At 45.6% G+C, this 19,245-nt stretch overlaps 1 protein-coding gene across 1 annotated transcript in view; it reads right to left on the reverse strand.

Moving 5' to 3' along the window:
* Positions 1 to 7,731: 7,731 nt before the first annotated feature.
* T265_04994 (hypothetical protein) overlaps positions 7,732 to 19,245 on the reverse strand; it is a gene marked incomplete at both ends in the record, with an annotated part of 20,452 nt that continues 8,938 nt past the window's right edge. The window contains 5 exons of the mRNA XM_009169884.1: positions 7,732 to 8,028; positions 8,420 to 8,677; positions 8,880 to 8,907; positions 11,785 to 11,998; positions 16,258 to 16,364. Of these exons, the coding sequence (XP_009168148.1) occupies positions 7,732 to 8,028; positions 8,420 to 8,677; positions 8,880 to 8,907; positions 11,785 to 11,998; positions 16,258 to 16,364 (904 nt within the window). The remainder of the gene's footprint in view (positions 8,029 to 8,419; positions 8,678 to 8,879; positions 8,908 to 11,784; positions 11,999 to 16,257; positions 16,365 to 19,245) is intronic.

The raw sequence follows: 19,245 nt of genomic DNA on the forward strand, positions 1-19,245 counted from the left end.
AAATACTATGTCTGAGACATGCTGACCAGGAGTGGGGCTGCGTGCATTCTTGGACCAACCCTACGCGCTAAGTTGAGCAGGCAGCAAGGCGTACCGAGTGGGGCCCAAAATGGGAGACCAGGAAATATCCGGTAGTTTGAAGTCACCCAGCACGAATTCAGACGAATGAGGAAGGGCAGGGTCAGTGGAAATCATACGGGACAAGTCAGTTTTAAAAGCAGGGGCGGTGGTAGATGGGTACAACCTACTAGTACGTGTCGTTTGGTGTGTTCTATGGAGATCTAGATGGCCCCTGGAATCCTTTCTAGGCTATATTCATCAAGTGCGAAGTTATGAGCTGAAATAAACGGCACAATCTCCACCCCCTGAGTTCCTCCTTTTAGAGCGGTGGATATTATAACCAGGATTTGATGTAGCCGTGTCTGAATTTTCAACTGGGATCTAGGTTTCGGTCACACAAATCAGACTTGGTTAAGCGACGGCGAAGATGGCATGGAGAATATGGATTTTTGGCAGCATTGGCCTGGTGTCAAACAGCATCACCCATAAGTCCATTGGTGACCACACCATGCTTATTGGGAATTTGGTAACCTTGTTTACGGTGGAGTTCGGCATTATTGGGAACTGGGTGAAGGAGGTAAGCGTACAGGAAGAAGAGTTGACTAGGTGTGTGTTGGCAATACGTCGAAGCGTGCCATCATTGGGGGTGGGTATTATGAAAACTTTTTGGTTATAAACGCTTGAATGGGAACATTCTCTGCAACGTTTTCACGACCTGCTGACGGGTGGAAACTATAGGCTCTATTTGTAATATTCTGCATTTTTTCATTTTTTTCATTTCGGATAGTAGCTGCGTGGAATGACCTTCCTCCGACGGTTGTACACGCTCCTTCTCGAACCCAATTTAAAGCACTATTAGACATTTATTTATGCGAATCCTCGCGCTGGCAAGCATACTGCCCCGCGCTGAGAACATAAAGAGCAGTGCTACACCCTTTTTTCACTTGTGCCTTTCAGGTGAACGACAGCCACTGACCAACAAGAACAAAACCGACCCGGGAAACTTGGGCAAAAGCCTCGATCCTGTGTATCAATCCGTGAATCCGTGAATCCGTGCATGACAACTAACACAGTCAGAGATTTTACGTCACTTAAGATGCTCTGGTGTGCGTTCTCTTGTCTGTGTGCTTACTATGTGTAAAAAGCCGTAGTGTACTTCTCTAGGGCGTGAAGAAACCTACCCGTACGAAACGCCCATTATCGCCCATGAATCGATCATGAGTTGGCCGTGCAGTTGATCAATGTAGTCAATCTTACCCGCCAGTGAGGTAATCGACTTGGGCTTCCGACCAAGGGCTGCCACCTCACCGTGGGGGTCAGGCTTAAGCGTTGCAATGAAATCGCTGACCACTATGGTTACTCTTCATTCCACAAATTGCAACAGGAATGCCAAAGGGGAGCAGTCAGACCAAGAGAAGCGAGACATCGCACTACGAATAAACGTGGTACGGTACAATCTGTGGGTGTTTTTTCGCCTCTAGGCCGTCGGTTTCCGGCAGCAGTAATCTGACGTTTCATTCACCATCTGGGTTTGAAATTTAGTTGTGATTATGCCATTATTCCGCTGAATCTCAGGTTAAGACTTTTTCAGGAGCCGGATCGGTGCAAACTCTGTGTTTGAGGCCGTTGCTACATCAGCCGGAAAACATACAGTAGACGCAAAAGTCCGACCTGCGAGACAGTAGGATTTTGGGTTGTCACTGAAAACACCCGAGAAAAGTAGGTTGACGGTACGGCCTACCCAGTTGTAAACTTCGGCCATGCTTAAGGGTGCGGGAGGAAAGTGAAACCGTCTAGCTTGTAGTGATACTGCACATGACGGACGCTTTTTGGCAACGGTTGAATAAGTTCATAGAAGTATTTCGACCAGCTTGCCGCGCCTTTGACGCACAATGCTTTTTCCGCAAAACATTTGAGAGTGGAATTGGACTTTATACGTCAAATTGTTGTGTTTTGCTGCACACCTGCTCAGACCAAAATAACCTTATTCCGCATCACTTTTTCGCGATTTGTTTCGGTTAACCTCACTTCAAAATATTCTTCGTGAACTCAACCTCGAATTCGCTCTGCTACTGCTTCAAAAGTGGCTTTATGTAAGTTTGTTGGGGAATTGGACACTGTATCCTTTTCATCATTCACGATGTTTGGTAAGGAGTTAAATGAATGCACGAAGGATAACCACGTGATATTCGTGAGTCCATTTAGTAATTAAAGCACCAACAGTGTGTTGCGTTACTAATTTGTATATCACAGATGCAAAACAGATGAAAAACCAGGGAATTCAGAAAGCACGTGAGCCTACATTGTTTTCTAATGAAATCAGTACGCCAGCTATCCAGTGCGTTTTTGTCTAAAGGGGTGGAAAAACCATCTAGCAGTGGCTTCTCGCTATTTCAAGGCTTCTATGTTTTTGTACGACCGGCTTCCGGGCACCTGTACCACGGAATACGTCGACGTGTGAGGTGCGGCAGTTTGTGGCTCATGAAATTTGGAGAGTCCTTATCACTCAGTACATTCAAAACCATCAGAAGTCCCGATAAGCCAATCATTTTGAGGTGACAGATAGACTTCAAATGCTATACACGCGCACGAAAGCAAACAGGAGGTACACACTCAACTGCGCACGGATGGTGTCTCCTCGTATATCGACGGGAAGTTTGCAAGCCAACTGAGAGTCTCAGCAGACAGATCAAAAGCCGCCGGGTCAACAACCATTAAACTCACCCGAGCTACCAATATTTCGACACATTACCGACGCCAGTTTGTGCTAATTTCGTATAACAAAAAAGGACACACGTATGCATCATTTGACATCCATCCATTTTTGGTCACAGACATTTCATATAGCCGGCACATGCCCAACGGTATGGATTTGCTTGGAGGATGCCGCGTGGAAGGTTATCCTTTAGCATAATACGAGCACACAGATTTCGGCAAGGTCTGCAGATACTGCGCCGAACATACCAACAATTCTTCTCTAATCGTATGGGTGACTGGCTTTGCGCACAACCTGGGATGGTCCAAATTTCAATGTGAAATAGCCATATGGCGAATACAAATGGGTGCGTGAATAACCAGAAACACCAATCAGGCATACTGGAGCACGCCATACAGTGAGTATCCTGGCAGTTCGAGGGGCTCATAGAAGTGAGATGCATCCCCCATATAAATCAGGGCGGCGAAAAATCTGGAAGACAATGGCTACGTTCTGAATGTGACAATGACTGACAACGTAGGCATGTTCAGTCGTGTGGGATATTTGAATCCACGACTCTTAAGGCTGCGTTATCATCGTGTTGGAATAAGCAACGTGATGTCAATTTACCTTAACTGGATTATGGTTGGTAATGCAAATCCCCACGTGCTCTCAGATCTTTGACGCATGTGCCGGAGGATGAACGAGTCTCTTGAGCTACATGATGTGGACTCCACGAATTCATTCGTTCATTGTATTTAGAGGGTAGTCGATTTCAAGCAGAGAGAACTGTTCTTCAGAGATTTTTTCTTAGGTTCAGTTTCAACGGTGGTTGTCGGATTAAAGCCAACCGGAACAGTGTATATTCCTTACATTTCTTCCCAAGTCAACGCCGTCGGCTCCCGACGGTCCGCGCGAACGACCGAACCGAGTGGTAAATAAGTTAAAGGGCCTGAAAACAAGAATGGGCAGATACCATCATTGCGCAGGTGATTTTTTGGGAACAAGTCCTGCGCAAGTACCAAAATCTTTCAATGACAGCGCGCCGCCGGAGGTCGAGGATATTGCAGTTCACTCCAGATGTTCACCTAGGAACACCAATTAAAGTTTTTGTGTGCTCCGTGACCGGCACACAGGTAGCAGCAACCGCTGGTGTTCAGCGGATCGCGCATCATAGCACCGCATCTGTCCGCTGTACAGTGATGCTCTCCAGTCTTGCCTTAAACGTGAGCCCCCAAATGAATACGTTGTTTTTGGGTCTTAGCCACCGGTTCGTCCATAAATCACGAAGGTTTACTTGCTAATCTGTTCAAAAAAAGGCGCTTTATGATGCTGACCTGGATCAAAGCGTGGAATCCCTGCACACTGTCTGTCTGTAAAGTCAACAAACGAGCTAATTGATAGCCGTGAGTAAATGCTTGCTACAACGACCANACACGGAAGAGCGCGAGCTAGAGGAAGAAGACGGCGGTGATTTCATATGACCCACATAGGGCCAACAGCTCCAGGGTGTTCGTCTGGTTGTGAGACCTCATGCGTAGCATGTATGCCTGGCATTTCTTTGGGGTTATAATTTGCAGTCACCGGGCGACAAGAAATTACGCAATGCAAACCAGCCGTTGAAGATGACGTTGTGTAAACAAACCTCTAAGAGACTGTGGACGCCCAAGTGGGTAAATATTGCTCCAAAATTGTCGACCGAATCACTCATTGTGATTTTCCGATAACGGTTTCCTGCTCGCACTTCAGGACGTCAACAGCTCAACGACCTCTGCGCACCGAGAACCTCATGCGCTTCCCGGTTTGTCGTATAAAATAATCTAAATGACTAACAAAACTCAACTTTTCATGTCGTACGATTTGGAACTTCGACTCTATCCCGGTGAAAATGGATGGGTGTTAGGTTTGTTCAGCTGTCCACCATGATTGATTTAGGCCTTCTGTGGCTAGTTGATTAGGCATATTGGACCCCTGGCCGAATGTTATCGGTATGCGTCAGTTAGATTGGTTCAGCCTTAGTTGGTGACATGGTCGCCTTGGCATGTGTTTCAAGTTAGAATAGAGCACTCTACTGTATGAAAACAGTCCTGCACAGGTTACCAACACCTACACGCATTATATTCTTCAAATCTGATACGAATAATCCTTTAAATACTGAAGGCGGTTTCCGCGCTGTCAGCTCGGGGTGGAGATTATCGGGGTAGTTGTTCGACCGATCAAACGGATATAAATAGCAAAATTATTTACAGGAGTGACAACTCCACATAATTTACATTCACAAGGTTCCTGTAGTTTCCGGAAATTTCAACGAATTATTTCAGCTGCAGGACTCTTAGCAGATTACGTCTGTTGTAAGCGATATCCTGTTGCACTATATATATATATATATCCTATACTTGAAACAAAACGCCCATGTAGATAATCCTCAGAATAATTCACAACACATAGTTATCCTATAATATTAAGTAATGACCCTAAAAAGGTCACGGCCTTCAATAAATCAATTACTCTGTACCTAGCCTCCATCCTGTGTATCAATCCTCAAATACTGAGCGGCACTATTTCAAGTTGAAGAAACCAACTGTAGGCTTGGCATAATCGAAGATTGCGGCAGTGATGGTGAACATTGAGTGGGGGCATGCGATTGACAATCGGAACTACGGGGCCTTTGAAGTTAAAAGTTTTACGGGCAAGTAGCTTTATCCGGCTGCATGCCGTAATCATATTTTGTTCGTTGCACTTTGTTTAAGCGAGCGACCTTTCAAGGTCAACTATCACCGGGGCTTCGCATGTGATTAGCGGTATAAAATGTGATATTAAGTCCTAGCAAATTCTAACGTGCCACGGTGTTGTCCAAATGAGACGTATCATCTGCAGGATGTAGCGTGTAAATTTCATTCAGAAGAATTGTCGAATGACATTTGTGGGCGTTATATTCGTCAGGGTCAGAAGTGATCCTGATCCCCAGATATACACAACTATTCAGGGGATGACGCAGTGTTTCTAATGTCTGCATGATACTTACTAGTATCCCGATGCAGTAGCTTTCCAATTCTGGATCAACGGTGAAAAACCTGTTGGCCAAACCTTGTTCAAACAGGGCGTAATTAAAAACTAGTTCTAAGCGGAGGCGACTATATCCAGAGGTAAGGGGTCAAGCACCACCAGGCGCGTTTCATAATCCAAGGATTTAAGACCGCTGGATACGCTCAATGAGGGTTGCGTCCGTTTTGCGTCCTGAGTAGATAACTTAGTTTGCATGTTCAAGAAGCGGTCTGACGTATGCTCCTTGGAGATTTGGGGGTTCCATGTGAGTAATACGGAAGGTGTGCCGTGGAACAGCGAATTCGTTTTGGGCCGATTTCTCATGATGTAGTGAGAAGGACAAGTTAGAAGAGAGCCAAGTTCCCGAATAAATTTGACATCTATCCTCATGATGTTTTCTGGTCTTTATAACCGTGCATGACAAAGGCATTCGCTGAGTCCCCTCTAAATGACCTATGGACGCACTTTTCGTCATTCAGAGGAATGTGCCAGTCCAGCGACCACTGCTTTACAGCGACTAAATCGATTTGGAGGGCAGTGACAGTGAAACTTCAGGATTTCAAGTCACGGTGAGTGATTTGGTAATACTTTAGTTGGGTGACTGGATCCCTTGAAGTTGATTTACTGGTGGTCGGGGGAAGCTGTCTGATTGCAGTTTTACATATGATGATTTTTGCACCAATAATTTGCTCTGGTTCGGTTATTGAGTGAATTGACTTTCTCACACGAGCTTAGCGACGTTGCACTTTGCGCTAAATAGAAATAATCGGTTTGGCGTCCAAAAAATAGTCATTTGAATGGCTAGATATCTCTTATTGATTCCGATGACAGAAGTTCCGGAGGCCTCCTCAGTCATTGCGGCATGAGTCGTTTAATGGATGAGGTCAAACGACCGCGGGCACCTGCGCTAGGCCACCTGAATGGACTGTCATATCCGCGTTCCAGTGTTCGCGCATTACTCTATTCTTAGTTCGAGGTCTGCATCAAGATCTCGTTCTTTGTGTCATTGGAGTCAAACCAGTCGACGTAGACTTGACGAGGATAGCCACGTCTGAAAAAACAGAACGGAGTGTGCATAGACGAACTGGCATTCAGAGAATGCGAAACTCTTATATAAACTACCCGAAACTTCATTTGGGTAAACAAAAAATCACATTTCTTCATTGCACGGGCAAGCCTGACGCAGAGCACCAAAACAACCGATTTTGGGGGCAGCTGTGCCACCAGAGACCGTCACTTTTCGACAAATTTGCGAGAAATAATTGTCATCAAACGGAGCGTTTATGGGGTTGTCTGTGGATACCCGGGAACAAATGACCCACGGACGTCTTTTGATCAGAAATATCACTCACTCCAAACGCGACTGTCCGCTACACCTGACTGTCGGGTTTGTAACAAAATGCCTTGGCAGGGAATGGCGGAGCGTACTCTCCCAAGAAAACCGGTGCATTCTAAAGATATCCACCAATGTGTTAGATGTCACTAATTGTCCACTCCAGCTCCTAAAGTGAATTACACCCGTGACTTAGATGCTTTTATTGTCCAAAATTGTTAGGACCTGCAATTATGGATCGAAAGTCAGCAGTCATATTTCGGGGCTCCTTTGGGTTGGTGTTAGCATACACAGGGGCGAGACGGCCCAAGTGGTAAGGACGCGAATTTACTGACCGGAAGGTACGTGGTTCGAATCCCACCTCCGCCTCTCGACTTCCCCTGTCTAGGCTTGGGCGACTCGGCAGTATCCCAGTCCTCGTGCTTCCTTCGGGTGGCATGGCAGCTAGGCACCGGAAGAGTGCTACAGCTGAACGGTTAGCATGCACAAGTTGCACCTTGAAATACCACTCAGATAACAGGATCAGTATCAGCCGTGATAGATGAGGATAAATGGCCTAGCAACTTAGCCATGCGATCTTCCGTCATTGACTTATAGTTTACAAACTAAGGTTGGAAGGAATTTTAATTGCTGACGAAGGTAAAACTTCCCTCAAGAGTTCAACCGTTATTAATAAATCCCTGAACGCCCACTGGCTACTGCGATACTCAGAGAATGATGAAATGCGTTTCTTCTCATTATACTTCCTGACAAAAGCACCCAAGTCGAGGGTAGGGCCGAAGATTTGTGTTATGCAGCAGCGTATCGTTAACCTGATGGCTGTGACAGACTGCCAGCGGCAGTCGAACTGCAGTAAGGAAATGCTTTCAGTCGGTTTGGGCGCTGTGCATGATGACTAACGGATCTACCGTAAATGCAACGAAGCAGCCGAATTCAATTGACTCGAACTAATAGCACCATTTCACAGTCGAAGTTGTAGTAATGAGTTCCAAGCGTAGGAGGGAGTCAGGCTTAATAGGCGCGATGGGCTTCCCTCCGTGCAAGAAAGTATATTTGATCACGAAGCGCAAATCGGGCGAATTAACGAAATACGACAGCCCACAACACACGTATGAGAAAACCTCCCGAAGTGATTTCCGGCATAAGACAATACAGGAACAGGGGGTTTCGCAGGATAGATAGACTCTAGTCCCTCATGCCACAAAATCACAACAATGAGCAAGTGATAGCGCAATACGGCTCTTGGTGCGCACCCGGTTTCAATACCAGATACGATTAAGACGGACTTTGCCCGAAGCAGACTGTTTAAAATGATATGATACTCCTAAAGAAGTTGAACAAAACTTGCGATCGTTCACAAACAGTCCATAGAATACTTCCCAGAAAAAACGTTTCACTGTAGCTCCCTTTCGGTGGCTAGCTTCCGTACCACACAAATGAAGCGCGAGGGCTAGAATGCTGCCAGGCTGCCCAGGCATTGACAGGGGAAGTTGAGATACAGAGGTCGAGTTCGAACCACGGACCTTCTGGTCAAGGAATTCGCGCTATAATTACTGAGTCAAATTACGGTCACCACATTTGGAAATTATGCGGGTGATCGTAGCTTAAAATTTTGCCCGCCTTATCGGGCCAAAGAACATCCGGCTGCGGTATACGACTCGATTAGCTCACCAAAACGCGGCTTGATTACCCGGTGGAATTCAGGTACATCACCTTTAACAGGCATTTCAAAGCTTACTCACTTACCTTGTGGCCGTAGTTATGGATACGTAGGCTGGTGTATACTACACATTCAGCTGTCCCATAGAGGAATCAGAAACATGAGTTCAACGAATGCACACGTAATAGTGAAACAGCCTAATGCAGCTAACCTCGCGATATTCCTATTAACACCAGTGTGTATGATATAACGCACCTTGTAGATGTTTATGTAAGGAGAGGGGAATACCGATAGTCATCATCTCTGGTGCAGAGGCGACGAAGTTAACGAGTCTGTCACCCGATTTGACCTTCCCTGTTTTAAGTCCCCAACCCCGCTGTGGTTACCCTATTGCCTCATTTGGATGGCAACAACACTTCTTACGACCAACGCTGAGCCCTCGATGGACCGAAAAATATCTTCTATGCTGATCTCGTTCCATCACAATTCCATGGCCATTCTCCCTACACTATGAGCTCCGACTGATCCATCCAAAACATCCACTAACGGGGCCACACATGAACCGCATTACGATGTTACGATGGTGGCACCGCGACTACCATAAATTTGGTGGTTGGTCTGTTCGCCGAGGTTGGCAGTTGGATTGCAAACGTTTCATCACAAATCGAGGTGACATCGTCAGTGCAGGGTTGAGTGGGCCACTCAACCCTGAAGTTGGATTCGAACCATGGACCGTAATTCGGAACCTTAACCACTGAACTATCTCGAACTCCCAAGGCTTGAGCTTATACACCAGCAGCTCAGAGTCATCCCGCTTTTCCAACAGTTATCACTTTCGGTTCAAAACTGTCATGCTTTATCTTTAACACGCCTTAATGATGCCATTTCCATCATAACAGTGCCAGCTTTCCCTCTGTCACAACTTCCTCCATGCTAATTCTACGCCACTTGTGTTTCATATCGATGATGTCTCCCGTGACTAGATCGTACCAATTTTGACTAAACTCTGTGTAAGTTGGACCACGCCTCTTGTTAAATAATTTCCCCACTTCCATGCATTTGTGGGAACCCACAAATGGCACCTGTTTCACCTTTATTCCGACTGTCCCATTAAGAACATGCCCGGAGGTATGCCCTTCGCCAGTTGGGAATATACACTATTATTGTTGACAACTAGAATGAATGGAACCTTGTCTTCTTGCAAACTCAGGAAGGTTTTCCACAGGACGTTGAGTAGAACCCGGGTATTGGTTGAGGAAGTGCGGTTCCTTTCAGATAAGGCATTGCACGTAGATGGACTGGTTAGGTTAGTGTGTTCAGTACCTCTCTGTATTGCACACAATGAACAATGTAACTGCAAAGCGGACGCTCAATTGCCTCAAGGTCGGTCCGGTTGGCTTTTGTCCACTAATCACGTTAAGGCCAACTGGCCTCATTCGGTGCCGCAAACCTGTGCTCTACCCTTGACGAACTCCACTGGATCATGAAAGATGGCTTCCCTCCCATGTTGTACCGTTTCAGCGGCGGTCTATTCCCATTCGAACCTCACATGTAAACGCAGCTTGGAGATAATGGCACCAATAGTAGTTTGTGCATTCAGACTTGATTAACGTCGCATTTGCATGAGTCTTCTATAGGTGGTTGAGGCACCTGATGATGGGCTTGCAAGAGGGGTACTCCGAAAAGGTAGTGGGGGTGGGAACGATCAACTATGAAAGCCTGCCCGGATCTCGCATGTAGGATCTTTGTTGCTTCTGAATAACCCCTCGAAGACCCTATATTCTAAAAGCGCTGCTGAATCAAGTTAGACACTTGTGGTTATCCTCCGACGCTTCTGATGCGCGCATTCACAGTGAGAATTTGCCATCAGAAAGCACTTAGTCGATCTCGTCATGGTGAACAGAGTCGCCTTACGATCATCTGTTACACTGTCAGCAAGGAGAAACATTAGCATAGCTGACATGGAAAGAAAGTCGAACTGGGAAATGGAAATACTTTTACTTTATAGGACAGGTGATTGTGTGAAGGAAGAAAGAACTGGACGGAGGTCTGCTTAGGTTTCTAAAAGTGATCAACGTTCAAGTCTCCCCGTTTGCCCGTGATAACCCATACAAACAAGCTGGAACGGCTTCTAAAGTCCGGAATTTAAATTACAGAGACAGCTACATACTGACGAAAACAGGGGTGGACCTAGGAGAACAGGTCATGTTCGGAAGTACGCACAACATACGGAAAGCTATTTCTAGGTAGGTGGAGCTACTCGGGTCATACGGCGCCATCCAAAACAAACAGGACACTCAAAACATGTGCTCATTTAAGTGCTGGATAAGGCCTAGCAATTTGAAGGTGGAACAAGACAGGGCAGGAATTCATTCCGATTAAGGCATTTGGACCACCAAAAGATTCGAACTTAAACAAGACAACGAACGCTCCGGGTTCAGGTTGCATCACTGAGTGTAGCTTTTGATCGGCAAATTCCTTCACGACAGTTTAACTTTAAAATCCAGTCGCTTGCTCAGTGGCACTGTAGGAAAGCCGTTTTCGGCAGGAAGTAGAGGCGGCCTTCGGTATTGACCGTTGGTTATTAGTAAGTTGGTGGTAAATTTGCACTCTTTTTCGGTTTAAATAGTGCAACGTGAATAAATCCCACTCCTAAACAATCAATTGCACCCAGGTGTGTTGTGTCCTCGAGCACTGGGACTGGAAGGCCAGACACAACCTCAGAAATTATTAGGATGAAAGTTGTCTCATCTATACGAATAAGTTCAGTTACACCATTTGGAAGGAACTATCCGAACAGGCCTAGGAACGCGACATATCTTGAAGTGCAACCCAAAGAACAAACGGAACCAAGTCTATCTTGGGGGAGGTGTCTTTTCGGGAGACCACGGGTGTAAATTACTGAATACGACTATCTTGGGGGAGGTGTATTTTCGGGAGACCACGGGTGTAAATTAACTGAATACGATTATGGCTAATGAGGGATTCTACCCATTCAAATGGTGGTGATTTTGTTTCGTTCTTTCCGTGAGAGTTGATCCTCTTTGGTGGTGTGTGACACCAAGCCCTGGAAGAATATATTCAACGATTTCGGTAGCCGTGGGCATTAACTCTATTGGAGAACCATGCTTTGCAGGAAACTCTTCCGGTGAAGTCCGAGTGTAGAACATTGTAGACACAACGACCGACCTCCTTGGAGCAAATTCTGGATAAGTGGCCAGTCAAGTTCTGCGCGGGAAAAGCACCACAAACCCATCATTTGTGAGTAGGATGGGGACGGGTAATGTAACACTACAGATAAATTGAGGCTAAATTCCTACAACCTGCAGTGGGGATAAAGTCAGTCGCGTCGCACAGGTCTGACTATTGAAATTTCATGTTTGAATGAAATTTGTAATCACTGCTAAACCTCTTATTAGGAAGCACCACGAGGAGTACCAGACTAAAAATAGAGATCGGAGCAATATGCACATCACATGAATGCATCATAATATAAAGAATTGGCAATGGACGATATCAACCCGAGAAAAAGATTCGGATTTTGAACACCATATATAAAATGAAGAGTATCTTTTCGGCACTCCTTCAAAAACGTACTTTTCAGTCGATGTGCGTTGTCCTGACTTACGCTATAGAGGCCTATCAAAGAGCTACTTATCACATATGATAACAAAAATGTTGAAAACGCCAAGAAAAGTGTATTCGTTCATCTAGACGGAGTAGACTAATCAGTAGGTTGCTGGACCAATAACAGTCAACTGTTCGTACGGTCATTGAGAAATCACTTTGAAAAGGCAACCCCACGACGACTTCTTGGGTTCTCCAATTAAGCAATACCACCATCATGCAATGGAACAAGCGCGAAACCATAGGCAGATTGTCGAGTGGTTTTCAGTAACCTTATGCGAAGTATGCTGTGCGAAGAAAATATACTGAGATATCTTGAATATCCTGCCCAGACGAAACAAGAAGCGACGTTTTGGTGGCACAATCAGTTGTATAATGTTATAAACGAGGAATTCATTTGAATTTCAGTTTAACACGCATGTAATCTGCAAACTTCTATATTTCTTCAAAGAATTACCTAACAGTCACAGTGGAATCACAGAAGGCTTTGTTCACCCAAATGGGTGGGTGTTTAACAATGAAATCACAATTTAATCAAGTGTCTTCAAAAAATGTCAGTGAAGAGCTCGACAATGTTTGGCTGAAAGGTGTTTTCGAGCTATTCGATTAAAAAATTCATTTGAGTGTTGCGCCGGTGTTTGACAAGAACGGGGAACAAAGAATATTGTGCACCGTGTCAAAATTAGTCTTCGGATACATGAAACGGGGTGTATATCAAAGAAATGGCAAGCAATTCAGTGGCATCTGGTGGCCTTAGATCCACGAAGCTCATAATTCATGGGGTTGTTTAGATAGTTTCCATGTGGGTCATCTGTGGAATGAAAAAATCAACAATCACAGGGTAGAAGGGCTTCGAGACATGAAAGTTGTCCAAGCCAGGCTAGAGGAAAAAAGGTAATGTTTGAAACAGTGATACGACCAAGGCGGTGGCCATCGGTTTCTGAACTAGACCGCAGAGACCGCTCTGACTGATTGGACACAAAGGAGTCGGTTGCGTACGACAGGAGTCAGTACGCCGAGTGAATCAGGAAAACCGCACTCAATAAACTGATTATACCAAATATAGACGTCGGTCAACCTTAGTTTGGATTGAAACAAGCGGTGATTATTATGTCCACCAACAGATCGCCTTTATACGGTAAACTCAAATAGATTGGCTTCTTTCCAACGGTCTTTTTTCAACACCTGAAACCTGCCGGTACCACAATGCCGTGACTGTACGGTCTGCCTATGGTTCATATGAATATGTGTAGTTCCCCATATCACGCAACCATAGTCAATCGCCGCTTGTTTCAATCCCTACAACGCACGTTTCCGGCTGGAACTCTGCGGTCTTGGCTTACAACCAACCCTTCGCCCAACTTAAACCTCAAAGACAAGATGCCAGTCCTCACCCAGAATATGGTTGTGTATTTTTTCTCCTGCTGTTGTTTAGCAGAGTATATTTGGCGCACGACACAGCAACTTCCTAAGGGAATACGCAAGCACCTCACTCACCAGAACACCATTAGCCACAACAATTCAGCCAGAAGCTCAATGGCGTCGCAACCAATTGACACCGGGCCCATAGTCATTCCAAATGAGGCATTTCACGTCATTTACAGTGTACTAAATAGACTGCCAGTATCTATCCAACAGCGTTGCTTGACTACAACCGAGAAAGTCGCTATACGCCTGCGAAATCCGGTACTGTGCTGTCAAAAACGTTTCGTACGAACGCTGAGTCTGCCTTGGTCGTGTGACAGGAATCAACCGGTCGTCACCCAATGGCCCTCTAGACTGTCTCACAGCATCCAACTAACTAGATGCGACATGTAGTGCGCAGACAACCCATCGTTCGTGTCTTCACGTTTTGTATTTCACTAACCAATCTTCGCTGCATACTTCATTTTTCGCTCCTATTTTAACCATTAGATATGTACTAATCTGATGATGAGATCCAGAAAACATTAATGTTCGTCACTGTGTTCTTTTTCAAAGATTTATATGCCAATGAAGACTCCTGTATTCTTAACACAATATCGGTCTACATGTCAACATAAATGTACAGGGGATTATAGACCGAACCGAGTTCTCGGGACGCCTGTCCGGATGATTTATCAGCTGACTGCAGTGAGATGGATGGTGTGACACCTTGGCTACAATGCCGCCTGGGGACTCTAACTGAGTAACTCACTCATTAGATCAGTTGAGATATCCAATTGTGTGAGGAGAACCAACAAGCCAGTAGATTCGTAGAGTGAGGAGACAGCTTACATGTCCACAAGAAGGCATGGTTCTCACATCACCGGTGTAGCTGATGGCAAAAGAAACAGATAACAGATGGCTCTACGCCAAACAAGGACAAACTGCCCTATGCAACTGGATTTTGTGGAAAGTGATTTCCTACGAAACATCGGAACAGATATTGGCTTACAATTTAGGCATCATTAAAACTTGCATCATTAATGACACCTAGGATAAGCGATCCTAAGGCTGCCGCATTTGGCGTCCTTGATGTGGAAATTCGCCTGGATGACCTGCTGGGTCGCATTACTGTGAACAGCGCGCAATGAGTTACGAGAGTGGTTTGGAACATAAAGTTAGTCGACAGCGAGCATATCGATGAGTGTTGCTTACGTCCCAACGAACTGCAGTAGGAATAGCGAAAAAGACAAATTCTATCGCAAACTTTAGACACTGCTACACTGAAATGAACGCTCAGTCGTGGCGACGAATGATACTTCCCAGTTCTCCATGTCGAAAAGGGTCTTTAGCTGAGGTACCCTACACTAAGCCCTTGACGCAAACGTCTGACCCAGAAGGTTGTGTTCTGGGACCCTTTCCTTAGCGGCCGACCCAAAACTCCACTCTGGGAGGCTTCCTTTAGGAAATCTTCCAGAAACCAGCAACTCAATGATCTGACCCACTAAGCTACAGCCCTGCAAGGCCTGAAAGCGCAAAGGATAAGACCCAGTTGCTTGAATCCCGATGGTACTTCGCATAGATGAACCCGGAGTCGTATCCGGCTCGTGGTAGGTTTCAACTGTATTTCGACCGAATAGGATAATCCGCCCGACAGAAACACCTTAGTGCCTTCACACTCGCTCCATACCGCCTCGTGTGAAAGTTATTTGTATTATAGGAACTGCACTCGTCTTGTTGCACCGTTCTGACCCTCCTGGTACGGTTAAACTACGTGGACTGGAGTTCCAGAAGGCTTAGCTCACTGGATTATAGTGGCGCTCAAGCTTGACCACCACGCAGTTAACATATTTTCGCCGGCTGGGGCACCCAACTGTTAGTTGTGAACCCTTGCAGATATAATTAAATCACGAAACAAGCGGTACTATCGTTTCCATTCGATCACCTTCATTCCTCAATTCGNGCTCTTCCGGGCACAAGTGTCGTCCTTCTTGGTCAGTTGTTGACTCGAACCAACATACTCATTTACATGAAAAACGAGCGAACAGGGCTAATTGGCGACCATTTTGCATGCATCAGATATAAGAAAGGCGCAGAATTATGAAGGAACTCATAATGTTGAAAAAACGTCTTTCAGCTGTAGCACGCTTTCGGTGCCTAAATGCTATGCCACCTGAAGGAAGCACGAGGGCTGGGATAAAGCCAGGTTGCCTAAGCCTAGACAGGGGAAGTTGAGAGGCAGGGGTCAGGTTTAAACCACGGATCTTCCAGTCAGTAAATTCGCGCCCAAACCACTGAGCCACCTCGCTCCAATGTTGAAATGAAATACGGAAACAGAGCAACTCACGAATGCGTCGGATTATTGGAAGAAAGCGGAAAATAGGACAGCCAGGTAGATTTTCCCTGGAACGGTGATTGGAGTGAGCATCTTACGCAATACAAAGCTCTCCGCCCCGCTGATGAGAAGACGTTGTGGATCTGTTCGGTGCTTGATGTACGCTGGGACCCGTTGCAGTTTGTGAGAAGACCAAGCCATACCACTGTGGAGAAGAGAGAAACAACCGTTTTAGTCCGGTGCGCAGAACTAACAGCTAAATAACATCCCACGTTCGTATTAGATTGTTGCCATGATTTGGTTACGAATGCTGAGAGCTGCTTGACGACATATTCCAAGGTAAAACACAGCAAGACTGGAGGGGTTTGTGAATTTTACTGTTCCCTGTGTGAACATGTTGGATGTTCAGATTGTAAAGGTGCGCTGAGAGCCATAGGAGGGAGGAAGTTGCAGAGCAACCGAGGTTGGACGAAACATTTAAAAGAGAAAAGTTCATCGATAAACCAACCCAAAAAATAGAGGGTAATATGCTAACAATGAGGCCATTGCAGCAAAGCTACAACCTACTACAAACAAGTAGTGCCCTTTCACCAAATGCTTTCTGCATGACTTCCAGAACGAAATTTATGAGACGATTTTTTTCTAGTCTGACTTGAAACTGGTTTATTTCGCGCTTGTTGCTGGAACGGTTAACTAACACTCATAGTATCGTCTACACGGTGGTGTCAAATGCGAACTGCGTTCGTTTCGTTGATTGATACATATGCTTGACCGGAGGATCCCCAGAAGTCAGCTGTGGTTATCTTTTTGAAATGATTTTTGATTTCACCAGAGGGAGAACTGAACCTCGTTTTTCAGCAACTCCATGACTAGTGCACTCGGCCAAGGGAATGTAACTGTGATGGCTCAAATTCCGATGAAACATGAGGCCGTCTGTGTGCAACACAGCCCGTTCAAAAAATACCATAAGCGAGATATTCAACAAAGGTTCTCTTTAAAATCCAGATAATTTGCTAACGGGAGTGTTTCACCTATTGTATGTTATACTTGACAATTAACAACCACCGTCAACAACTCAAAACGCAAAAACACACCAATGTAGTCACTCGGTCGGGTTTACCTAGTATTCTCTTGAAGCGACGACATCATATGAACGAAAATAGCAGATTTGTTGTACGATTCCCTGTTCCTTAATTCCCAACGTATGAGTCGTACGAGGTATCGTAGTAATAACAACCCTGGCTGTTGTGCTTGGCATTTTCGCACCGGAAAGCTCGCTGGCCTTTGCCCGCCATCGACACTGCAGCTCACATTTGTGGCTGCAAGTAGCTGTTTGGATGGCACAACATCCCAACAGTCCAACTAAACGGGAAGTCCGGTGGTGGGCACGCGTGGGCAGCCCCGGCGGATTAAGTGGGTGAGATCAGTGTGCGGGTCCGATTGCTATTGTGGTGGGTCTTTTTGAGGGCTCAGTTTTCTGCTACTTTGCATGTCGTGCTTGCTTGTTTGTTTCACTCGTTTGTTGTTTCATTGCAGTCACTGGCGGTGGTGATGCAGGCGTGCGTCCAAATGACCAATCTACCTATGATAAACTTGAAAGTCTATCCAGGACAGTGCTTCGATCGATTGCTATTGTGGTGGGTCTTTTTGAGGTCTCAGTTTTCTGCTACTTTGCATGTCGCGCTTGCTTGTTTGTTTCACTCGTTTGCTGTTTCATTGCAGTCACTGGCGGTGGTGACGCAGGCGTGCGTCCAAATGACCAACCTACCAATGATAAACTTGAAAGTCTATCCAGGATAGTGCTTCGACTGTCTAGGTAAGTCTGCATACTTCAGTCACTCCTTCAACGCTCATTTTCAGCATCCCAGAAATTACCTGTAGAGGTGCTGTTCGGGCCACGGGTACAGTAAAGATCAACTGCTTCCACCAAAAGCATTGGCTTTGGAGTGTGTGGGAAACAATAAAAGTAGTTCTTTGCGCCCCGTGAAGTGCCACTAAAAGATCTGCTACCAGATTACATCTGCTGAGGGAATCTTACACACTCCTTCTCGGTATGAATATGCTCTCGAACAAAAGCCATGCGACAGTGAGAACGTAACTCACCAAGTCCCCTAGGAAACTCCAGGTTCATTTCTCACGACTGTTACACTCCTAATATTCATAGTTCCGATAGGGAATGCGCCTATGGCTGTGCAAGCCACTGGACTGACCATAACACATAGGCTGGACCCGTGCCCACTGGAGTGTTCGATTACTGCTGGGCGTCGGCAGGCAAACGTATTGCCAGCGCTGCGCGATCAATGTCTGGTCCTCGGAGGTTGGAATATCTTCGCATGGACCAAAACCATCATAATCTGTAGCACTACTCCCGTGATAGATTTCCTACAATAAACAAGGAAATGACTCTAACTAACATATAGTCGCACATAGCCTGAGCCTAGCATCATCTCACGGACTCCTGTACTTTAAAAGGTCGTTTATCAACATATCAAGCACCTTGGTGTAAATCCCAGGCGCTGCTGATCGATTCTGACCCTAAACACAAATTTTGCAAAAGTATCCGAAAGAAATACCGTGGCTACAGCAAGTAATTAGGATATTCATACATACGGATAATCTTCGTATTCAAATAATCATCATCATCATCATCATCATCATCATCATGATTCAAAACATACTGACATCCAAAGAGAGGCGCGGGGAAGTGTGCTAAAGCAAATTTATAAGAGGTACGTGACACAAAAAACGGCAATTCTTGCTCGGAGTTACGTCTTTTGAGCCCTGATTGATTCCCAGATCGATCTGATCCCCAAATCATGCCTGCAGTGTCCTGCGAGAGAGCAACCGGCCGAACCTTGGTTTGAAATAAATTTCGACTAAGCAGGTCTATTAAGTGGTGAGCTACTCTTGATCGTGTTCGGTGCTCTTAGTGCCACAAGTGCCATCACAGTCCCAGAATTCAAACGAATTTGGAGGGGCTTCACCAAGTGTGTTGTGGAACAATCACATGTCATAGCAAGGACAGGCAACGTTTTCGAAAAAGTTTGGTGACAATCGGTAGATTTATGCTGGGCAAACGTTTCGCT

Source organism: Opisthorchis viverrini (assembly GCF_000715545.1).
Source record: "Opisthorchis viverrini unplaced genomic scaffold opera_v5_88, whole genome shotgun sequence".
In the NCBI taxonomy this organism is placed as follows: domain Eukaryota; kingdom Metazoa; phylum Platyhelminthes; class Trematoda; order Opisthorchiida; family Opisthorchiidae; genus Opisthorchis; species Opisthorchis viverrini.